General features: G+C 33.2%; 1 protein-coding gene across 1 annotated transcript in view; it reads left to right on the top strand.

Moving 5' to 3' along the window:
• Window positions 1–3,594, top strand: part of LOC127869982 (ras-related protein Rap-2a-like) — a 143,203-nt gene extending 139,609 nt beyond the window's left edge. Inside the window, exon 2 of the mRNA XM_052412641.1 lies at window positions 2,758–3,594. Within this exon, the coding sequence (XP_052268601.1) occupies window positions 2,758–3,419 (662 nt within the window). The 3' untranslated portion in view covers window positions 3,420–3,594. The remainder of the gene's footprint in view (window positions 1–2,757) is intronic.
• Window positions 3,595–22,167: the final 18,573 nt, after the last annotated feature.

Here is a 22,167-nt window from a genome sequence, read left to right as displayed (position 1 = left end):
TTTGAGAATAATTTCATAGTAGTATTGGCTGCTTTTCTGTTAAATATTTTTATTAGGAAGAAATTTGAAACTTTCAATAGTATTGTCTACATGATTTGCATAAGGTCGAACGCTAATTATACCATCATATTCCATGTATTATAGTATGCTTGTAGCCGAATATCATGTTACACATTTCTAACTATGTCATGATAGCTATTTTGAAAATATATATATCGTCACCTAACTTATTAAGAACTTTGCACTTTTGTCAGAAATTGCCAATTCAACTCAATACAAAACACTAACGCTCACTAATATGTTGCATTAATGAACACGAATAGCATTTTGTTCATTTGAACTATGACTACTGTTATTTATTCGTAATTATCGTGTTCACTTATGGAGGTATCTAACACACGCTTTAATATCTATGGATATCGTCGTTTGCCCTTACTATCGGCTTTGAGAAGAAACAGTGAGCGGACACAGATATGGTACGTGTAAGTCTTAGAGCAAATTGCAGTGCAGTTCAGACACTGTTATTTTCCGATACCGTCCCTTAACAAGGACATCGACGTTTACGGACTATAGCATGTTTGTTTTAACATTTAATGTTTTGTAAATACCATTTAGTGTATAGAACACATAAAGTAACAGATGAACGTGCCAACAGAAAATTAAATGGATATACTTAACAGAATGATTGAAAATGGTAAATATTGTTTCTCAAGAGCTTGAAAAAGATCTCATTTAAATATGCTACAAATTAATACACGTGCATTATTAGCATCTTTAGTAAAAGTACCAAGAACAAAACAAATATTAATTTGATAAAACTTTCAGGAATTTCTTTCTGTGCATGCATGTAATTGCAAACGCAATCAAAATATAACATTATTGAACATTTTATCGTTTTTATTTAGCTTCAATGTTTTGATATTGCACACAATATTTAAATAAGAAAACTGGTATTACGTGTATCAATATTATATTTTGTCGCCAGGGCCTGCATAAAAGCTTTGCTTAAATTACCTACTTGCTGCATTTTGTTGTGCAAAGCGGCTGAAAGAAGATCAATTGATTTCCGTCTTCTTAATTGCTTTGTATACCCAGGGGGTGTTTTGTTCTTAATTATGTTGTCAAACAATTCAAATGAACGCTCGGGATTTTATCTGATGTTACAATATCAGGTGGTGAAGATAATTTATATCTCATTATACCCTCTGTTCCAAGTATTACAACCATTAAAAATAAATTAGAATTAATCATTTGAAATAACTTATTAACTTATTTACATAATTCCTGAGTGTGTTTTATTACTTTTCATATTTCATAGAAAATCGTGTACGATCAGATATACAAGGCTCTCAGAATGAGTGCTGGCTCTCTAAGGTCGACGTTGTGACCTTTTGGTCGACAGAGCTGTGTCTGGCTTTAAATGTCCAAGCTTTTATTGAAGCAATCAGTGCTTCATATACAGTATCCAAATTAGCGGTATATATATCCACTGAAAACAGACAATGATCATATGGTTTAACGTTTAATACTAAACAAAATGCACATTAACATAGCTTATTAGGCATTAAAACATTATTCAAGTAAGTGTAGTTCGACATGTGGGGTATAAATGTTTCTCCTACATGTTGAAAAATAACAATAGTTTTAAACAAAAAAAACAGTAATCTGCGAAATACTTTGTATTAATAAGATTATTTTAAAAAAACGTAATCGTAGATGCGCATACATAATTGAGTCCTGCAATTTATAAATGCGATAGTCAGAGTATTCCTTAAATTAACTAAGAATAAATTATTGTGTTGGGTTGTAGCATTTTTTTTCATAAAAAATACGAAATAAAATACCCAATCAGCTGAGAAAACGTTGCTGTTATTATTTAAATGATGCGAATAATGTTTTCTGAAAACTAACTAGTAGAATTATCTTGGGTTTCGACGTCAAATATGGCAACATTACCAACTATTTGTCTTTATTAAGCATCACGGGGTGGTGATCATTTAATCGTGGGCACATTTGTCCCGACAGTTATATACGAAACAGCCTCTACACAGATTTGTTATTTTCCAACATCACATTTTTCATATCAAACGTGCTACATAATTTAATGTAAAGGAAGCGTTAATTGAACCATTAGAGAACAACTGTATGGTATTTATTAATCAGAGCATGTGTTACTTAAACTAATCTAGGCGTACCGCTAGTGGGAAGATTGGTGTATTCAAATAGTATAAAGTCACGACATGTCTGTGTACGTGTCATTAATATATTGTATTGTCAATCATCTTTCGCAATGGCAGGTATAATATAACAATGTTCATGTTCATTTAAAACTGTTTCCGAAGAATTATTTTGTGTTTAAAACGTGCATTTAACTAAACTATAGCATGTAGTGACGTGCAGTATGTTAATTGCAAGTCACATATTATAATAATAGCATGTTAGCAAAATAATAATAGCAAAATGTGATTTAACCAAACAACTAAGTGCAAGTTAATAAAATTGTTATATAACTGTTGTTCTGAGTAGTTAAATAACAACTTATTGTATGACGATATAAAGTTAACTATCATATGTTATGATGTTCGTAGATGCCCGTTTCTTTTTGTGAACAAGAAATAGTCTTTGGATTACGTTGCCTGAAAGGTTATCAAACCCGGTACTTCATGGGCATTATGCGATCACAATTTATTACGTCGCCTGGATTTCTTCATTGCTGTAATTATTTGTTTAATTTTCACTTGATGTGTTTAATTACAGGTGTGCAAATGGGTCGAGATACCGTCAGACCGAACTACCGCGTCGTAGTTCTGGGGTCAGCAAGCGTGGGAAAATCGTCCATAATTAGCAAGTTTATGCACGACAGATTCTTAGAAAGTCACAAAGAAACTATCGAGGAGTTACACAGACATGTGATGTGGTTCGACAATATTTCTGTTGAAATTGATATTCTTGACACGTCGGGCTCATATCAATTCCCCGCAATGCGCAAACTTGCCATAGCGACCGGCGACGCTTTTATACTCGTGTATTCAATTGACAACAGGTCAAGTTTTAAGACTGTGAAAATTCTACGCGATGAAATTCGAGAGCAGAAAACAAAGGGAAAATATTCCATCGTCGTCGTGGCGAACAAGCTCGACTTGGAGACCTTCAAAGACACGTCATGTGCCGTGACTGAATCAATTGTTTTTATGGATTGGGAGAAGAAATTTGTCCTTACGTCCGCAAAAACGGGCGAAAACGTTCACGAAGTCTTCCAGGCTTTAGAGAATAAAATCAGAGAGCGAATAAAACTGGAAGAAAAACGGATGAATTTCATCCGAAGGATATCAATGCCTGTCATGCGTATGGCGAAGTCCGAGAAATCCGCGGTCGGGCTGATAAAAACTAAAAGCAGAACACATTCAATGGATTCATAGACGAATTGTTTCTTGCTCTTGATTAAAACTATGTTAACAGTAACCGAATCTTAATGGTAAGTGTGGTTGATTGATATGCTCATGCGTCGAGCCATTTCAATGCATTGAGACCATAACGTTTTACTGTTGCATTAAACCGTTAGGCACACTAGGACCGTTGTTGCATGTTTTGATCAGATAATGTATTTAGTATGCTTTATATAATATGAATATAGAAGAATATTGTGTTGCAGCTACATGATACTGATTTTGGAAATAGTTCCAAACGATGATCATTATAAAATTAGACTCTGATGAAACTTAATTACATACATTGATGTATTGTTTTCATTTCATGCTTGATAAGAGTTTTGTCTCTTCTCACATTTGACGGATGTGGCCATTAGATATTGGGGTTGTCGTAGTTTGATGTAATCAACATGCTGACGGCATGATAAACAATGTATACATTTTTGCCTTTAGATATGGCCTAACCGGTTATTTGGTGTTCCGATGTTTGCTGAGTAACCAGACTTTTGTGCAACTTATTTGTTACGTAATACACCTACTTTATAGATATTCCTCGCTTGCATGACGTTACCCTTTACATTAGAACAATAAATAACTGTATATGTCCATAGGTTGCATAATCTCATTTGAATTTAGATGTGTATACGAGAAGTGCTCGCTCCTGCAAGTAGATACAAGATTTAATTAAACATAAGTGTATGCATTTAATTGTCAAATAGTAATTATTTGATATTCATTCAAAATTATCGTTATACATCTCATTGCATTTCTCATCAAAGCAAGTGTGTTTGCATTGCGTATTTTGTCGAGGATATTTACTTTTCTGTATGTATATATTTTTCTTACATATAATCGCACTACTTTATTGTAAATGAGTTTAAGTTCAATACATTTTACGGTTTCAAAATTTCATCTTTAAAAAGTGTTAATGATATTTGAGAATCATATATGTTCATATAGAAACAATTGTATATGTGTACGAAACCATTTGAAACTCTACGACCTGAATGTAATGTTGTACGAGTTTCGTTTTGCTTGGATTTGAAATGCCTCCAGTTTGAATTAACGCAATCGTCTGAGGATTTTTAAGCGTATAGTTAATGAAAGAATGGTGTCATATCCAGCCCATTATAAAGCGTGAGGTGTTGACAATATAAATCGATCTTACATTATTAAAATTGCTATGATGGTGTGTCTTGTGCTGTGCAATGAGATAATTGTGTATATGTTCATGAAGCCATATTACGTTAATTGTTTTTTGTTGTTCTTTATTTTGCTAAATTTAAAAGTTTTAGTATTTTATTAAAATCGTGAATTTGTCTAGGATCTAGGTTGATAAAATAATATGGTACTGTGCTCATTGTCATTGTGAATTTGTTGTTCACAGCCATTGTATGATTGCTGTATTTGTACGTTTATATATACGATCACACGGATGGGGGAATATATAATAATAATTATAGAAAATAGAAATGTTTTTGTGTGTCTATCTACTGGCATGATCCTTCATACATGAACATCAAAAAGAACTTCGCAGTAGTAGTAGTAGTAGTAGTAGTAGTAGTAGTAGTAGTAGTAGTAGTAGTAGTAGTAGTAGTAGTAGTAGTAGTAGTAGTAGTAGTAGTAGAAGTAGTAGTAGTAGTAGTAGAATTAGTAGTAGTAGTAGTAGTAGTAGAAGTAGTAGTTGTAGTAGTAGTGGTAGTATCTTCCATCGGAAGATTTCGTATTAATGGGAGGTTTTATGAAAAATTGACCAGTCGCCAAATACGCGATCGCTCCTCCCACTAAGTTGTGTTTTCATTTAACGTTTATTCCATTACTCCGACAGTCTTTGTTTGTCGTCGAACCTTGAGGCCTCAATAAACGAAATCTGATTGATAAGTACGTGGGTTTGTTTGACAGCTTGCGAGTGGTCAAATACAGATTAATTTTTAAATAAATGTATTTACAGATGTATTTACATGTGTATGCCTATATTAGTGGACTTAGCTCAAGAATTGCATACGACTATTGAGCTATTGTAGATACATGTATTGATGATACAACAATACGTATGCGATTGCGGACCAGACTTACGGACAGAGGAAACTCATTCTTTATGTACTTTACAACAAGCATGTGTGTGTTTTTCTGTATCTCAATATATGTTAAGAGGCGAACTTACCGTTAGATTGTGCGAACTGTTGGATCAACGTTTTTCTACTGATTGTTGTATATTTGTCACGTATGGAAATTGTTTTTCATCTACGTTTGAAATAGAACATGTTTAAACTAAGTCGATTTATGACGGACACATCTCATTCCATTTAAAGATTACTTTTACAGTTTACCATTTAAAAATAACAAAGCAACTTTTTAATTTGCTTTACTCAATTTCATCTTCCTTATGAAGCTCAATGCATATCCACGCTTCTGTAAAACATTGTATGATTTGTGGTATGAACTTTGTTAGGAATATTTGAAAAGCAATATAATCTTTTGAATAGTTCGTTATTATTCTTGGATTTAAGGGATTCTCCCTTTTCTTCACCTAAAGTAGATATAAGTAGGTTTTCTAATTTGTCGGATTTTATTTGTAAATATTGCGTTTCTCCCCCTCAGACAAATAACACTTGTGAAGCAAACTATTCTGCCGATAGCAAGACCGATAACACATTAGATAAACTATACAATAATGTCCTTGTTGTTAATTTGTGCATTGACAATATGGTTAAACTCAGTGATGTAATAAAGCTATTACAAACACGTTTTATAAATATCACAGCAGTGAGTTAGTCCATAATCTGGAAGTTCAATTCTCTTTTCAGTTCATGTTTATAATGGCATAAAAGGTTAGTGCACAAAGAACAAAGGCCTTTTTGATAAATTGCTATTTGTTCAAATTCATTCCAAGAAAAATGAACGACCTTCGATATCTGAGTTAATTAAAAGTGCTGCTATTGATGTCTCCTTATTTAGATTGGATGTCTGAACCCTGTCTCTGTTTTGATAGTTGAAGATAATTTAGGTTCGAATACGCGTCTCTTTGAGACGACTGGAAAATACAATTCGTTTCGTTTAGCTTATTCGTTACACTGTGCACATTTTCACAACATGCGAATTAAATGAGCGTAACAAGTTAACATAACATTTTTAAAAAAGTCACGTATCTTATAGAAAACACAACTTAATCACAGCATTTATGAAAAATGGTGTAAACCCAAAGTGGCAGAAACACATTAGCTTATCTTTGACCATCTCATTAATCAAATAAATGACTTTTTTTTAGATTTGTCATTGTAGTCTGTTTACACTTGTTTCATACAGCTTTCTGATTGCATACATAGCAATATAATGCATCCCTGTTTCGGAAAGACGGATTGAAAGCGGCTAAATGGATGGATAAGTATTATGTATTATGTATCATCCCGATTTTTTTTTTATTATTGATCTTGAAGTTCGTTCAATTGTGTAACGTTATTTTAAATATTAAATTTACTTGCAAATAAATTTTTTCATCGTATTACTCAATAATTGCAGATTTTCATGTACATACGTTAAAGTTCAAAGAATCAAAAGGATTACGGAAATCTTAAAATAAAACAACCCTATTTAAATATAACCATTTGGTTCCATTTGTATATCAGTTTTTGGAGGTGCGAGGGGATGTATTTATCTTGTAACCTGTGCGCGTCAGTGATTCTGTTTAACATAAATATCTGTATTTAGTGAAATTATAGTTCAAGCGCGCACACACACATATTCGACTTTGAATTTGCATAGAATTTACATTAACACCAAACGAAATAACTTTAATGTTCATGTTATCTTATTGAAACACAATCCATATAAAGATAGTAAATAAGATACGAAGTTCACATAACAACAGCTGTCTATTATGTTAAGAATACATGTTGGCATATTTACAACAAATATGTTTTGGTAAAATCTATCCAAACTCTCAATTAAACATATATTATGATAAAGGTGCGTTTTGTTGTTTTTTTTTTAATCGAGCCGAGGTGTATAGTAAGGTTACATTCGTTTATTTAATTGTTCAATACGCAATCAATCTTCTCTCCAATTATATTGTATGCTTGGTAGTCTTATAGCTTACTAGATGAATACGATTATACAGCAATACCTGCGAATATGAATCAGAATGTCATAGTCTTAGAAAACACAGATTGGGACACTAATACATCTGGATCATGTACAAAATACTTAGAATTACAACTTGAATTACAACTTGAAACGCATGTACAATAAATTTCATTCAGTCGAATGATGCACATAAAACAACTTTTGCCCAGAATGTGAAGAAAGTTTCCATTTCAGGTAAGGAAATGCATGCCTTAAGAAAAAGATTGGTGTTGGCACGACTTTTTAAAAATAGAAACACAATTATGCTTAGTACATTAGAACACAAATACAATTTAGTACGTTTTGATATTGGTATGAGGGTACATAACAACAATACCGAAGCCATCATTCACGGGATAAATTCACGGGGTAAATGTTAACTGACTTGTTTCCAATGTTTATACGAATAATGATTGCACAGGAAACATATTCTTTATTTTGAGGAATCCAATATCACTGCCATAATTTACGTTCTAGATTAGTTTTGTCCACGCGTAAGCAAATACATACAATGTGGTTTCTTGGCCGTATATCCTGCTTAACAGTTTAACGACAATGTCATGCAAAAGAATTTACAAGACAAAGACAAATCTGTCTGACCATTTGGGTTGTTCAACAGCCTTCTTTATTTTCTTAATAATTGCCAACTAACTATGAACTACGAGGTCGTGCGTTGACACTTAGGCATCGTTCTTGATAATATAGACAACCCAGAAATACGTTTTAGACATTAGAAAGACATGTTATATCATTAATTATTTAATACCTATAAATAATCTGACTCAAATAATTGGATATGTCTACTAAAAGGTATAAGCTAAATGATAAGTGTTCCGTATTTGACAGAGTACAGTCTGTTTCCGTATTAAACGTCTGGGTCAGCGGACGTTCTGTACAAGTCATGTATCGTAAAAATTCCGATCTAAGTGACATTAAGAATAAAGTTTAATTTAAAGACACATCGTAAATTCATTCAAGCGATTAATACACTATTTTTCTTTCATGTACAGGTACCGATTTCAAATAAAATTGTTCTATTCTATAGTACCTTTGATGTTGTATAAGAAAAAGTTATTAAAGAAATGGAATAAAACAAAACTATGCTGTATCGGGGTATTCCATGGCAGTCATTTGGTGTATCACGTTGTATTTTGCACGCGCTTCGGACTCGTTGAATGAAACCTCACACAACCATTGGGAATACATCAGTTATGTAATATCACTTACTGTGCAAGTGCTTACAGAAATGTAAGAAAATAGTTTCATTTTATATAATTCACTCAATATATTACGTTAAATTAGTTGAGTTATCATCAAGTATGTTGTTTAAGCAATGGTAAAATGTTTAGAATAGTGTTTCTTGCGCTACTATCACGTAATAACAGTTTATCATACGGCCGTGTAGTACATGCGACTACAAATAAATACACGTGTATGCTAAGGATATATATATATATATATATATATATATATATATATATATATATATATATATATATATATATATATATATATATATACATTGGTTTAAATGGTATTTTTATTTAAAAAAAATGTATTTGTAAGTGTCCGTGTTTGAACAGTTTCACACATTTCAATTTTTCAAAACAATTTGTCGTATTTTTAAAATCATGACGACACGTAAACTCTACCAATTATCACACAATCATGAACATAGCAAACACAATTTCTCAAACTTTTAATTAAGATTGAGAAAAATATTTATTTGAATTCCGGATAAGAATACTCATTTATGTTTAAAGAAAACTTCATTCTACCTGGGTTCAATAGCTCGTAAAGAATGTGCAGTAATTGTATGTGTCTTTAAGGATACCATACCTGTTTTGTATACCCCAGTTCCATATTTCCGGTGTGAAACACGTATTGCTATTGTCAATCACTTGATAGACAGTAATGGTTTTTGAGCGTTAGACGATACAAACAATATATAGACAGCCGGACATCATACAACAATCACGTATCCGACAGAAAAACCTCTACAAATGTCACATTTTAAATAATGGTAAACGTTTGTAATCGATCTTGGTGCAAGTTTAATAATCATTATAGGATATTTAAGTAATGGCTATATTAAAAGTTGCATTCTTCATTACAGATTGAATGTGAAACATAACTTTAGCAAATATGAATGATCATTAAATATTTAGATTTACTACTGTCCTTAAAGTACTGTATGGTCAATATAAATCCCTTCATACACAATTATTAAAAATAGTATTTGTCTTAATCCCATCAAAAGTACAAATGTACTGATGTAATAATGTTTACTACGAAAACATAATCAAAAGAAAACAACACATTAAAACCTTACAATGCTGTGATTGAAGTCTATTTATCCGTCTCCATCTTTCCTATTTTTATATTTTAATATGAGTTGAGTTCATTGTCGCCTATTTTTGAGACAAAGATATGTATTTCATTACCAGGTTAGGGAAATAAATACGGAATATAACGCTAGTCAATTGTTCCAAGAGTTTGTATTCAGTCGAGTGGCATGTGTGTTGACGTATCACACGAGAGGCGGAGCCTCGTGTGTGATGCGAATTAGCGCAAGCCACGAGACTGAATACAAACTCTTGGAACAATTGACTAGCGTAATATTCCTTTTATTTAATACAACAACTAACGAAAACAGTTAATAATTGTATTTTTTGCTTTAACAAAACTGACAACACAATGACTCAAACGGAACGCCATAGTTTATATAACACGCGCATGAATACAGTTTATGCAAATTAACGTGTACACATTTTAACAGGGGAAACACAGGATTTAATCGTCGCGTGTCTAAAGCACATTTTGTTGGATTTACCAGCTTGATTTATAATTGGCCAGCAGTTAATCGTAGTCAATTTCTACTATGCATATTCTCTTGCGTTTCTTCGATGGAGAATTCGCATAGTAGTTGTTGATGCTTACGTTACACCGGAATAATTGTGCACCTTGGAGATTTGTGTTATCGTGGGAATCATCAATGGCGGCGTTGGATGTGTTTTTGTTGCTGCTTGACAAAGATGTGTTTCTCACCCATGCCGGGATGACAGAACCATAGGTTGGTCTAGGTTTAAATTGCATAATTTGCTGTTGGTCAGGATTTTCTGATAATATGTCGGACATGGCTGCTTGCATTTCGAGAGAAGCCTTTGCGTAATTGTTAACACTTTGCACATTTTTGTGTCCAGTTAGCTGCTGAATCGTTGTTGGAGCAACCCCATTGTGCAAGAGAGTCGTACTGGTTGTTTTGCGGGCACTGTGGTTTGTCTTTCGACCTGTGAGATCGCCCCTCTCGGCCATCGTTTTCATTATTGACCTAAAGAAGTTTTAACCCATGGGCTGACATTTATACCACTTGTCTGACCCAGCTTGTCGACTATAGTTTATACACAAGTAGAAAGGGGCATCATCATGCAGAGCTTCTTTCGATCTGTGATGAGCAAACTTCTTGTTCGCTTCAACAGGGCATAAATCTTTGTTGGTATGAGCAAACTGCTTAGGAGGAAAGGCCCTTTGATCAGACTGGGTTTCCGATATACGTGTTTTGGTCAACCGTTCATTGTATTCAATGTATTCTCTTCTCTTTTTCAGTTTGATGTCGCCCCATCTGAGGTTGTGACTCTCAGTTCCACCACGAATGCCGAACAACGTTGAATTATTTAGCCAAACCTGATTCAACAGCTGTCTTTGGCTTTGAAGTCCAATTACTTCTTTTTGTTTTAAAATCCCTCTTTCTTCAGAGGTAATGGCTTTAGCAACAAGTGGCCTGTTTCCTTTTCCTTTTTGCTTCAGTTCCTTTTTTTTGGAAGCCAAAACCTTTCGAGAAGTTTCAAATTCTCTGTCATCCAAAATGCTGTGGGAATTTTTATTTTCCCTTAAATATCTGGAAAAAATCACATTTAAACTGTTGATTTTCTTTCTTTTATTTTTTAAACTTGACCCATGTACAGAATTTTTTTAACTGAATTTATTTGAAAATTATGGGCATTATTTGCATTTTGTTTGAGATAATATTTCTCTTTAACCGTTAATTAAATTGTGCGGGTTATATTCAATCTACATATTGTTTTGTTTAATAACTATTATACATTTATTTGCCACTTAATTTAATTTTATTTTCATAGATGTTTGCAATTGACCAATCAGGTTAACATAACTATAAAGCATAATTACAAAGCTATAACATTTCATGCTGTTTAACTATTTTAATTTTATCACTTTATGTTGGATGTAGTAAATTAACTCTACAGCAAGGTCGACAGGTTTTAATGGATAGGGCGTCCGCCTAGCGACTGGGAGGTGATGGGTTCGATCCCCACCGTGGAAGCGTTCTTGAGATCTCTCACAAAGACACATAGTACTGGTTCTAAGCCCAGAAAATGGACTCGAGAGTGTTTATATAAGCCTTAGGCTTTCGATGGAATCGAGCTAAAATATTTAAGTTTATACTATCGCTACAGCAGTGAGTAATACAGTACAACAACATTGCATGATCATCACTGAAATACTATTTCGATTCAATGTTGATTGTTAATACACTGAGCACTTTTTTCTACATTGTTTTTGTGTATAAATATGAATTTCTTTTACAAACCGGTCAATGCCTCGATGGTAGCTTGTGAGTGTGACAGGCTCATACTCAGACCCGTCGGCTTTACGGATGGACAGGAGGAATTAACCTATGTAGTTGTCAAGTTCACTGGTCATGATGTCACAGACATATCTTGTTTCATTGCGTGGTTTTTCTGATAGCCAGCGTTGGAAATGGCGCATACATAATTCAGTTTTGTGGGTTGTGTTCACATTTTTCCTACTTTGAACAAAATTTGTCGTTTCATCTTCTGTTACATGTACAAATGTTGGTTGTTTACGTGTTTCACCTTGAGCATGACTATTAAAATTCATCTGTTCCATTTGATTTCTTTGGTCTTGTGAACTTAAATCTATATTTTGATGCAGATTAGACTTACTTTCAATGGGCAGCTGGAAACCTGCTTCTAAAAGAGTGAACACTGCACTTGTTTCAGTATATTTATTACTACTGACATTTTCATTCTCTCCAGAATTATGAACAGCCGTTTCAAATAGTTCATTTTCAAAAAAACTATCGTCAATTAAGTAAAAAAAAACGATCGATGACCATTCCGCTATGTCCATGGTCGAAAATTCGGCCGTATTTACTCTCTGGTCAAACTGCAGACGACGTATCTAATAATACTACACAAGGGGGTTTCCTATTTTCGCTACGCGTAGTGTGACGTCATTAAATGGGTCGAAGAATAAACAAGGGGGTTTCCTATTTTCGGTGCGCATACTGTGACGTCATTAAATGGGTCGAAACAAGTAGTCCGGCCAGTATGGTAATACGGAATTGGAAACAGCGAGTAGCGTAATACGAGATTTTTTATTTCAACAATTGATACAACCCGTATTTTGTTAAAAGCATTCAACAGGTATATAATAAATGTTCGTACACTTTGCCTAAAGTGAGCACGCTGTTTCAACTAAAACATTGGCGATATCTATCGAAAAGGTCATAGTATAATATTCACGCTAATGTTTTTTTTTCTTTTGACTTTTTCTAAACGGTTCCGACATTGATAACAATGAATAATATAGACACGCCATTGTCGTTCAGTCTAAAATATTTGTTCACTTTTCAGAATTATGAATCGTGTTTGCAGCTTGTTCATTATGCAAGAATATGTACAAAATCACATGTTATGGTGATATAAATAAACGCATTGACTCATATATTTATTAACAAAACCAACACCTCACATTTAGTCACACACAACCATTTCATTCATTTTAAAGCAAATCTATTTAAAATTATACATGCATAAATTTATGCATACACCTGTATGTATGCATACATACAGGTGCGCTGTATAGATGCATATCATTGATGGAGCAAGATACCCTTTTCCAGATCCAGAGGGGTAATCGCGTCATAGTTAATATGGCGACCTCCATGCCGAGACTGTGATTATTCGCCGTTTTATACCATTTTTTTACTTTTGTTTAATTTTCAAATAACGCTTACTTTAAGCCATATCGGTAAAATATGATTAGCGTGTATTTCGTATTAAAATTTGTTTTATATTTCGACTTTACTCCCCGCGAATTACCTTAGTTGAGTTGTAATTAGGTCATCCCGCTTAGATATTTTGTGGCGAGTAAAGGCGAGGTACAGGGCGAATATTCATAAAAAATAAACACGAATAATTTTCTTGCTGATATGGCTGAGAATTGAGCGGCATTTACAAAATAATACAAGTTATAAAGGGAATAAAAGGGGCGAAAAATACCTGCCTCGACAGGGCGTCGCAATCATGACTATGACTTGATTGGCCCATCTGAGAGCTAGCGAGTGAAAGTTAAAACACATGGCAATACATTAAAATAACCATGTAATCCGTTGGCATAACATTTAAAAAGCTCACTACAATACGTGTATATATTACGTTATACTGGTAGCACATGGTAAAGAATATTATATAAGATTTGACAAATAGGTACCTATTATCATATGTTCAATTCATTAGCTGAGCTCCTAGTTCTTGTAAAATGTATCTTTTCACAGGAAAATAGACGACTGAAGACATATTGCATACACGCAAAAATACATCAAAAGTTGTGTTGTGTATGCAGTTCAATGAATCCTCGGACAAAGCTTCAATATTGTCATATTGCAGGCTTCAGATGATGCAAACAGCGATGCTATGGTTTGTTTTGTGGATGTAACATAATTGCAATCTTTCTTTAGCCAATTGTATTTTCCAGTTTCTGTGGATAAATCACTTCCTTGTTTATTATATATATTTTAACGATGTGCCATATTTCTCAGTAAAGTAATAATCATCGTTTATTTTAAACATTTTTTTTTCACAAACAAACATGGTATACATGTGCATAGCATATATAATAACAACTGAGTCACATTGTTCCAAAATAGGATTAGAACGAAAAATCAAGATTGTATAGGTTTCTTCTCAATACGCACGAATTGCAAGCTAGTGTGTAACATTTCTTTAGGTATCAGACATGTATTTTAACAATACAATATATAAGACATAGTTAAACAATAAACGTAGATGTGTGTTATATAGAAAGAAAATGTAGGTAAATCAAGTTTCATGAGATAGATGTAAAGACACATCAAACAGAAGAAAATACATAGCGAAACTGTTTAAAAACAAAACAAGGAAGTTGTTTGTATTGACAGACAGCTAGGTATCAAAACGTTTACTGCATTTTATGCACAAATGAGCTGCATTGAAGATACGCGTGCTTTTCTCCAAATCAAGACTTTCATCGACAAATTACAAAGTTTGTATGGTTGGAGAGGTATAATAAGCAATTTCAATGAAAATAATTTCTATTTGGTTTGGAAATCGTTGACATTCTAAGAAATAATGAAAAACTGTTTCAATTGCACCACAAGTGCAAGTGAAAGTGCAATATTGGACTTAAATATATGTTGATTATTATAAGTGAACTACACTCAGTTCAGAGTCTTGAGCGAAGTATTTGTTGACGCTTTTCACCATAATAACATAAAACATTTGGTTTCTTAACATTTATAATTCAAAGATGCTAGAAGGAAGTAAGAGAATCAGCATTACCAGTATCTAGAGGAAGTTTGTTCCATTCTGTAATGGTTGATGGTAAAATTGAATGAGAGTAGGTTGCTGTGCGGGTCGTAATATTTCTTATGTTGTCTCCATTTCGTAATGGGTAGGGGTTATTAGGTCCGACTGTTTTCGGTACAATATATTTTAGGTAAGCCGGCGTAAGATTTTTTGTGACTTTATACATGAGAACAAGCTTATGTTTTCGTCGTCGAGTATCTAATGTTTCGAACATAACCATCGTTTAAAAAGATTTTCAACACTAACGACATAAGAACACTGTAATTATGTGTCTAGTATTCCATTTATAAGTAACGTTTAGGCATTAATGTTTTCATGTTCAGTCTGCATAGGTACACAAGACTGTGCTCGTATAAGACGCGAGTTTAGTTTGTTTTTAATTATAGGTTAGCCCTTACACCGGTGTAACACCCGAAGATTTGCATTGTGACCCTTCCAAATTGACCCTTCCACATCGGCGATTCAACTTTTGATCATTACACTTTTATAGTTTGTGTTCTGTTATAAAGTACTTGATAAGAGCACGAATGTCTCTCCTTATAGTTATTTGAACGTCATTGTTTTTGTAATTTAGATAATCGATCAGGTATTGTTACAAAGAAACTAAATCGTTAGTAGTTGGGACAGAACACATCTCTCTATGTACTGGCAATACTAAAATTTCTCTTTAGTGATATTATTTTTAAGCAATATGCAAACAATATTTATTGAGATGATTTTCCCCTATTCGAGTTGCGTATGCTTTTATTCTAGAACGAAATTACCAAATCTATTTCGCTATAATGTTTCTAGGCAAATGTATTCATTATACGGAACACGCAATCTGAAACCGGTTAACTAGATTACTTAAACTAACGATTGAGTTTATTAGATTATCCAAATCTTCATCCTGCCTCTTATCAAATATTCAGCCAAAAAGAAAAAAAACATACTATCTTATAATGAAATTGGAATGAATTTACATATATTCATTTGCATCATACAAGGACAATTGATCGCTTATGAAATTCCTGCATTTGAGCAAAGTTCACAAATACAAACGTGGTATTTATTAAGCAAAAGTCATATGTTATTCTTTACCAGCAGCGTATACATGACACAGAAAATATTTACCACAAACACAAAATATGCCATATTGGATTTTAAAATTGTGTGCGCATGCTACCGTTTTAATCTTGTACGATTATCTTGTTTCGGAAATCACATTTATTTACAACTGCAGAAACACTGTTTAAACATATGTTATCATAAGTTGTCGACTTGAGAAAAGGTCGCACCCTTTATTATTTGTTGTGCACATGGACATATTCGTGTCATAAATCTTAATTAAAGATCATTTCTTGACAATGTATTGATGATATCATAATCAATATTTGTTGGAAAATGAACATTTTTCAAACAGATCAAGTGTTGATTTAAACAAGTTTAGTTCTGGAGGGCGATGTTGCTGAAATTCGATATTTCTTATATTGTGATGCTTATTGAACAATTGTATGAACAACTGGTATTCATGGCATGCTGATTGGATGGCGGTTTATTTCGTCTGGTCTTTGAGTGCTCACCCAAGCAACCGGAGTAACAGGAGCAAGTACATAAAGTACAATTGTTCAAGACGTGTTCTTTACCCTGTGATTAGAATACTATATTGATTTGTTTAGCGGTTTGTTTTATCCTTCTGCATTTAAACACAACGTTGTCAATCGTCGATATTTTCTTTCCAGGCAAACGGTCTCCGTCGCCATGTCAGTCAGAATATGTTTTTGCCTAAACAAATATGTTGATATCAATCAAAGCCAAAACGACATGCATGTTTATTTCGCTTGTTTCGCTCTGATGTAATTTTAAGCTGTAATGAGCCTTCGATAATAAATATAAATCATCATTTGTCAGTTATCCACACAACACTGTTATTTTTCAGTAACATGATTCTTCCAACTGGTTAAATCTGTCTACTCATATCACCTGTCTAAAAAATGTAAATCACTATTTATCTTTAACACATGACACCTGTTTTAGTATTAGTGTATGCGTGTTTTTTACAAAGGTTTTAAAATGATCTTGTATACTACAATTGTATAATTCTTTTCTAGTAATCTCGTTACATTTCTAAACAAGTTTGCATACTAACACGTTCATCGTGAAACTCGTATTATGTTTTATTTTCCTGTAACACTTTAATGTTAATGACCTCATCAGAGTTCAGGTGTCGTTCACAACACTTGTCTATAAATGCACTGTTACTGGAGTGATAAATCCCAGAGAAAACCGGCTATAAATAAATCAAATGTCTCTGAAGTAAACGTCAACCTTACTAGAGATCTCAATATAGTATGCACAAGCGCACACAGCTGTAAACGATTTGTACTGATAGTATTTTATTCAAATGTTGTAAACGTTTCAATATAACACATGGTCTGGTTCAACAAGCATGCACATCATCAGAGTAATATTGATTTTTGAATAAATTAACTGCTTGGTGTTGTTATAACAATTAAATTGAATAGTAATTCGCAACTATAGTATTTTTTATGCCCCCAGAACATTTAAATCGCACCGTCCGTTAGTTAGTTAGTTAGTAAGACCGTCCGTCCGTCCGTCCGTCTGTCCGTCCGTCCGGATTAGATTTCGCTCAATAACTCGAGCAAATGTTATAGGATCTTCTCCACACTTCATGAACATGTGTAAGGTCATACGATCTAGGTCTAGTTCGATAATCAGCCAAATTGACCAAGATATTCCTGAATAACGGCCCTTGAATCATCGTAAAATAGTTTTTTCTCGTTTCCGCTCAATAACTGGAGCAATTGCCATCAGATCTTCACCAAACTTCATAAAAAAGTGTAGGGCAATAACATCTAGTTCAAGTTCGATAAAAGGCCAATTTGACCGAGACACTCCTGAGTTACGGCCCTTGAATCATCGAAAAATTGTGTTTTTTCTCCTTTCCGCTCAATAACTCGAGCAAATGTCATAGGATCTTGGCCACACTTCATGAACATGTGGACGGTCATAAGATCTAGGTCAAGTTTGATAATAAGCCAAATTGACCAAGACACTCCTGAGTTACGGCCCTTGAATCATCGAAAAATTGAGTTTTTTCTCCTTTTTGCTCAATAACTCCAGCAATTGTCATCAGATATTCACCAATCTTTATAAAAATGTGTAAGGCAATATAATCTAGTTTAAGTTGATTATGAGCCAAATTTACCCAGGCACTTGTGAGTTACGGCCCTTGAATCATCAAAACATTGCGTTTCCGCTCAAACTTTTTCATGACTTCTATGTCGCTTCAGATGAAACCTTCATATTTGGTATGCATTATAATATGGACAAGGCCTTTCCATGCGCACACAAATTTTGACCTTGACCTTGAACTAAGAGTCCGCATTTAGTTTTCGAAAACTGTGTTTAGGTTTTGAAAAAGCGTTTTTTGGGGGCATATGTCTACCGATGGAGACAGTTCTTATTTCATTAAGAGTATGTTGTATTGCCCTGCGTCTTACTGGCATACAATGGATGTACACAAAGATGAGTTACTCTCATTTGTGGTGGTGTTTGTCGTTAAAATGTTTTCGACTTTAAAACCTCAATACAGAAAGTACTTTGACTTGTTTAAGTAGTGTAATACTGACCTATTTATACGAATATTGTTCTATTGCGGTGAATGTGCTATAAAGCCTTGGTTAAACACTTATTTGTAACTGACAGGTTCACGATATATTAATGACGGAAGAGAAAAGTACTGAAATCTTAGGGAACTAATAATAGTAGAATTACTACAATGAATTCCAGACATAATCTAGTCTGTGAAGTGATTAATTATATAGAAAGCTGGTAATCAATCAAGTTAATGTGACAGTGTGTCTGGACAGATAAACAAGCCGTGTTTCTGTCTGACCTAGATGTCTCGCTTATTTAGTAACTCAATACTTTAAGTCAATGAACTGATCCGCAACATGGTGTTGACAGATGTAATACGGATCAGCACAACTTTAATACAAATTCTAATCAGTTTGAAAAAAATCTTTATTATCAGCTCGACGTCCTTCGGGACTTAATACGGGATGTACGGGATTTGCTTTCGTACTGGCGGTTAAAACTGACAAAACTAGTGAACACAGTCACCAATGATACATGGGATGCGTATGTAGTCAACTGTGGTCCATTCTGTTCTTTATAATGATCAGCAGCGTTAGACATGTATTATTGTCCGCAAACCAGTAATAGTGTCTGGAATGTGGAACACTTAAAGGTTGTTTGGGATTGAAGCAATTTCAATAGTTGTGAAAAACACTTTAAGTGGAAAAATGAATTTGATTGTCTTGTTGGTTTGTTAATTTGTTAGCATTTCCATCAGAATTCGTTAATATTTGCCATTATTAACAAAGTGCTTCAGAATAGAAATTATTGTCCAATAATTAACTCGATAAGAGAATCGGTATACAACAGCTGTTACTGCCTATTGTTCTGTATCCTTATCCGTGCTTTATGTTGTATGCAATACAATGTATGATTGTTAGACCGAACAATAAAATATATTTAAGATCCATTTCGTTTTTCTAAGAATCGCGATTTCTTTATCTGCTTTTGCTGTATATATTTGATTTTTTTTTGAAAAGCACATTTACAATATGAAGCTCACACGTAAGCTCTGAGCAAACGTCTCGGCAGGGTACGTTTTAGCAATAACATTTAATTTAGTTAATTAATGATGTTGTACAAATGTGTTATTTAAGCACCATTTTGCTGTTATTTATTTTGTTTCCACAATTTGTTCCACCGTTGAATGATAAAACGCAAACGTCTAAGCAATCCCACGAAGTAACCGTTGAGTTAAATAAATTGTTGTTATGTATCACTTGTGTTGAGAATTCCTCCATTAAAACATTGAAAGGGCTGTTTCAATTAGCTTGACTGAAATATAAGAAGATTACTTATACTTGCATTTTGTGAGCTATGCATTTTTGTGAAAGTTTGTGATGCATCACTGTCTGGTTTCCTTTGATTATGCAATTCAATTACATTTTTAAGAACATGGTTGTAAACAATGTTTTACAAGAGTATCCACTTTGATTAACTAGCGGGCACATGGATCATGCTACGTGAAAATGGAAGAGTGCACATGAAAAAGACCCATAGTACTCTTATCCAGCATTCAATCTACACAAGAACTTATTTTACGAAAATACTCTATATTAAGTTAATCTTTACAATATCGCGTAAAACTGCAATTGCGGATAAGGTGACAATAAAGAAATATATTTTATCTCGCATGATTTGTTTTTGCCTTGCGATACATTTTTTTGCACATGATATAATAAGAAGAATATCACGCGGATTCTGAATAAAACATCACATTAAGACATTTCCTCAAATTATTTGGTAGATGTATATATAGCAAACGAACTTGATATACGGATTTAATGATAAGATATATATATAGTTTAAGTATTAGTAAATTATGTGAAACAGTCATTTTACTTTGATAATAACAAATCCATGTATATTTGATTTAGTAAAATAAATCCATGATATACCGTGTGCCTAATCGAATGCTAAAAGTTGTCGTTGACAGTACATAACACATTCGGTTAAGTTGAGTAATTGAATCTTCTAATATCTGAAATGCGACTGGTTGCAATTTTCGATTAATTGGATTTATATAAGGTATAATTGTAAATAGCCTTGATGTTTACACAATTGTGATGTTATGATGCTTTTAAACGTTTTTCAATTTGACTTGAACAAATATTTTCACATATGTGTGAAAAACGCATAGTGTAGGTGTAAATAGCTTTGAGGATTCTTACTAGTACACGTCTATTTTTCACTAAATATAATGTTTCATAAAACAAATTTGATAGCGTTTAAATTATCGTGAGTACTTTAGATTTTAAAGATAAACATGTAGGTCGTCAATAATTTAAATATATAGTTAAGATTTTTTTTGTAGACGAGTACATTTTTCCCATCCAAGACAAATTATAACGCACAATATTTCGACCAAGAAAATTGAACTGATCACAGTTTGTGTCTATATTTTTTATCTGACAACATATTAATAGGTGACCAAACAATTAAACATGACTCGAACACACAATATGTGGGTTAAGGTGTGATAATTTATTTTATTTCCTACGTATAATGAGAGCATCTAATATCTATTGAAACCAAATACTAATGTCGTTGCTTTTATACTTTTTTAACGAATTATTTTATTAATATATACATGTAATGATGTTAACGTTCTGTTCAAAAATGACTTTAATACACAACGAAACCAAAATCAATTGGTCGAAAGCCTTGTATATCAATTTGATGCATTCTAAATGATTATGTTTTAAGTCATTACGGAACTGTATGTTAACACTCAAAAGCAAAACAACGTCCCGGCGTAAAAGAAGGAGACGATTAACTAAATGCAATTACGTGTTCAAATGATTTAAAACTTCTCAATAAGTAAACGTGTACGTGTTTTAAATGGATCGTTCGTTGCTGACTTGCATATAATGCACAAATAGGTTGGTAAATTTATATTTAAAAGTATTTGCAATATCGGTTACAATCTTGACAATTCTATAAAATCTTTGCTACGGACCGTACCAATATTGTAGATATTGCAACGCATTGCAATATAAAGATCATCGACAAGTATATACCTTGGTAAGCTTGTTTTTTTATTTGTATGTAATCGAAATGTCATCGAATGAGATTGTATAAATAAGACACATTACTCATCGGTTTATACCGTGGCCATTGTTAAAACAAGGAAGTATGGTTTTCATTATTGTCTCAATAAATGACAATGACTGACTAGTATTGAATTGTAAACCACATAGCCAATAACACATGTGATGGCTATGTGGTTACTGATCTCATATATTTAGCAAATTTATCAACAACGGATAATAAGAGAATAAGTTATCTCTTTGAAATAATAAGAAAAC

The sequence above is a fragment of the Dreissena polymorpha genome, chromosome 2 (genome assembly GCF_020536995.1).
Source record: "Dreissena polymorpha isolate Duluth1 chromosome 2, UMN_Dpol_1.0, whole genome shotgun sequence".
Taxonomy (NCBI): domain Eukaryota; kingdom Metazoa; phylum Mollusca; class Bivalvia; order Myida; family Dreissenidae; genus Dreissena; species Dreissena polymorpha.
Note: the sequence above shows the minus strand (reverse complement) of the source record. Positions and strands in the feature narration are given on the sequence as shown.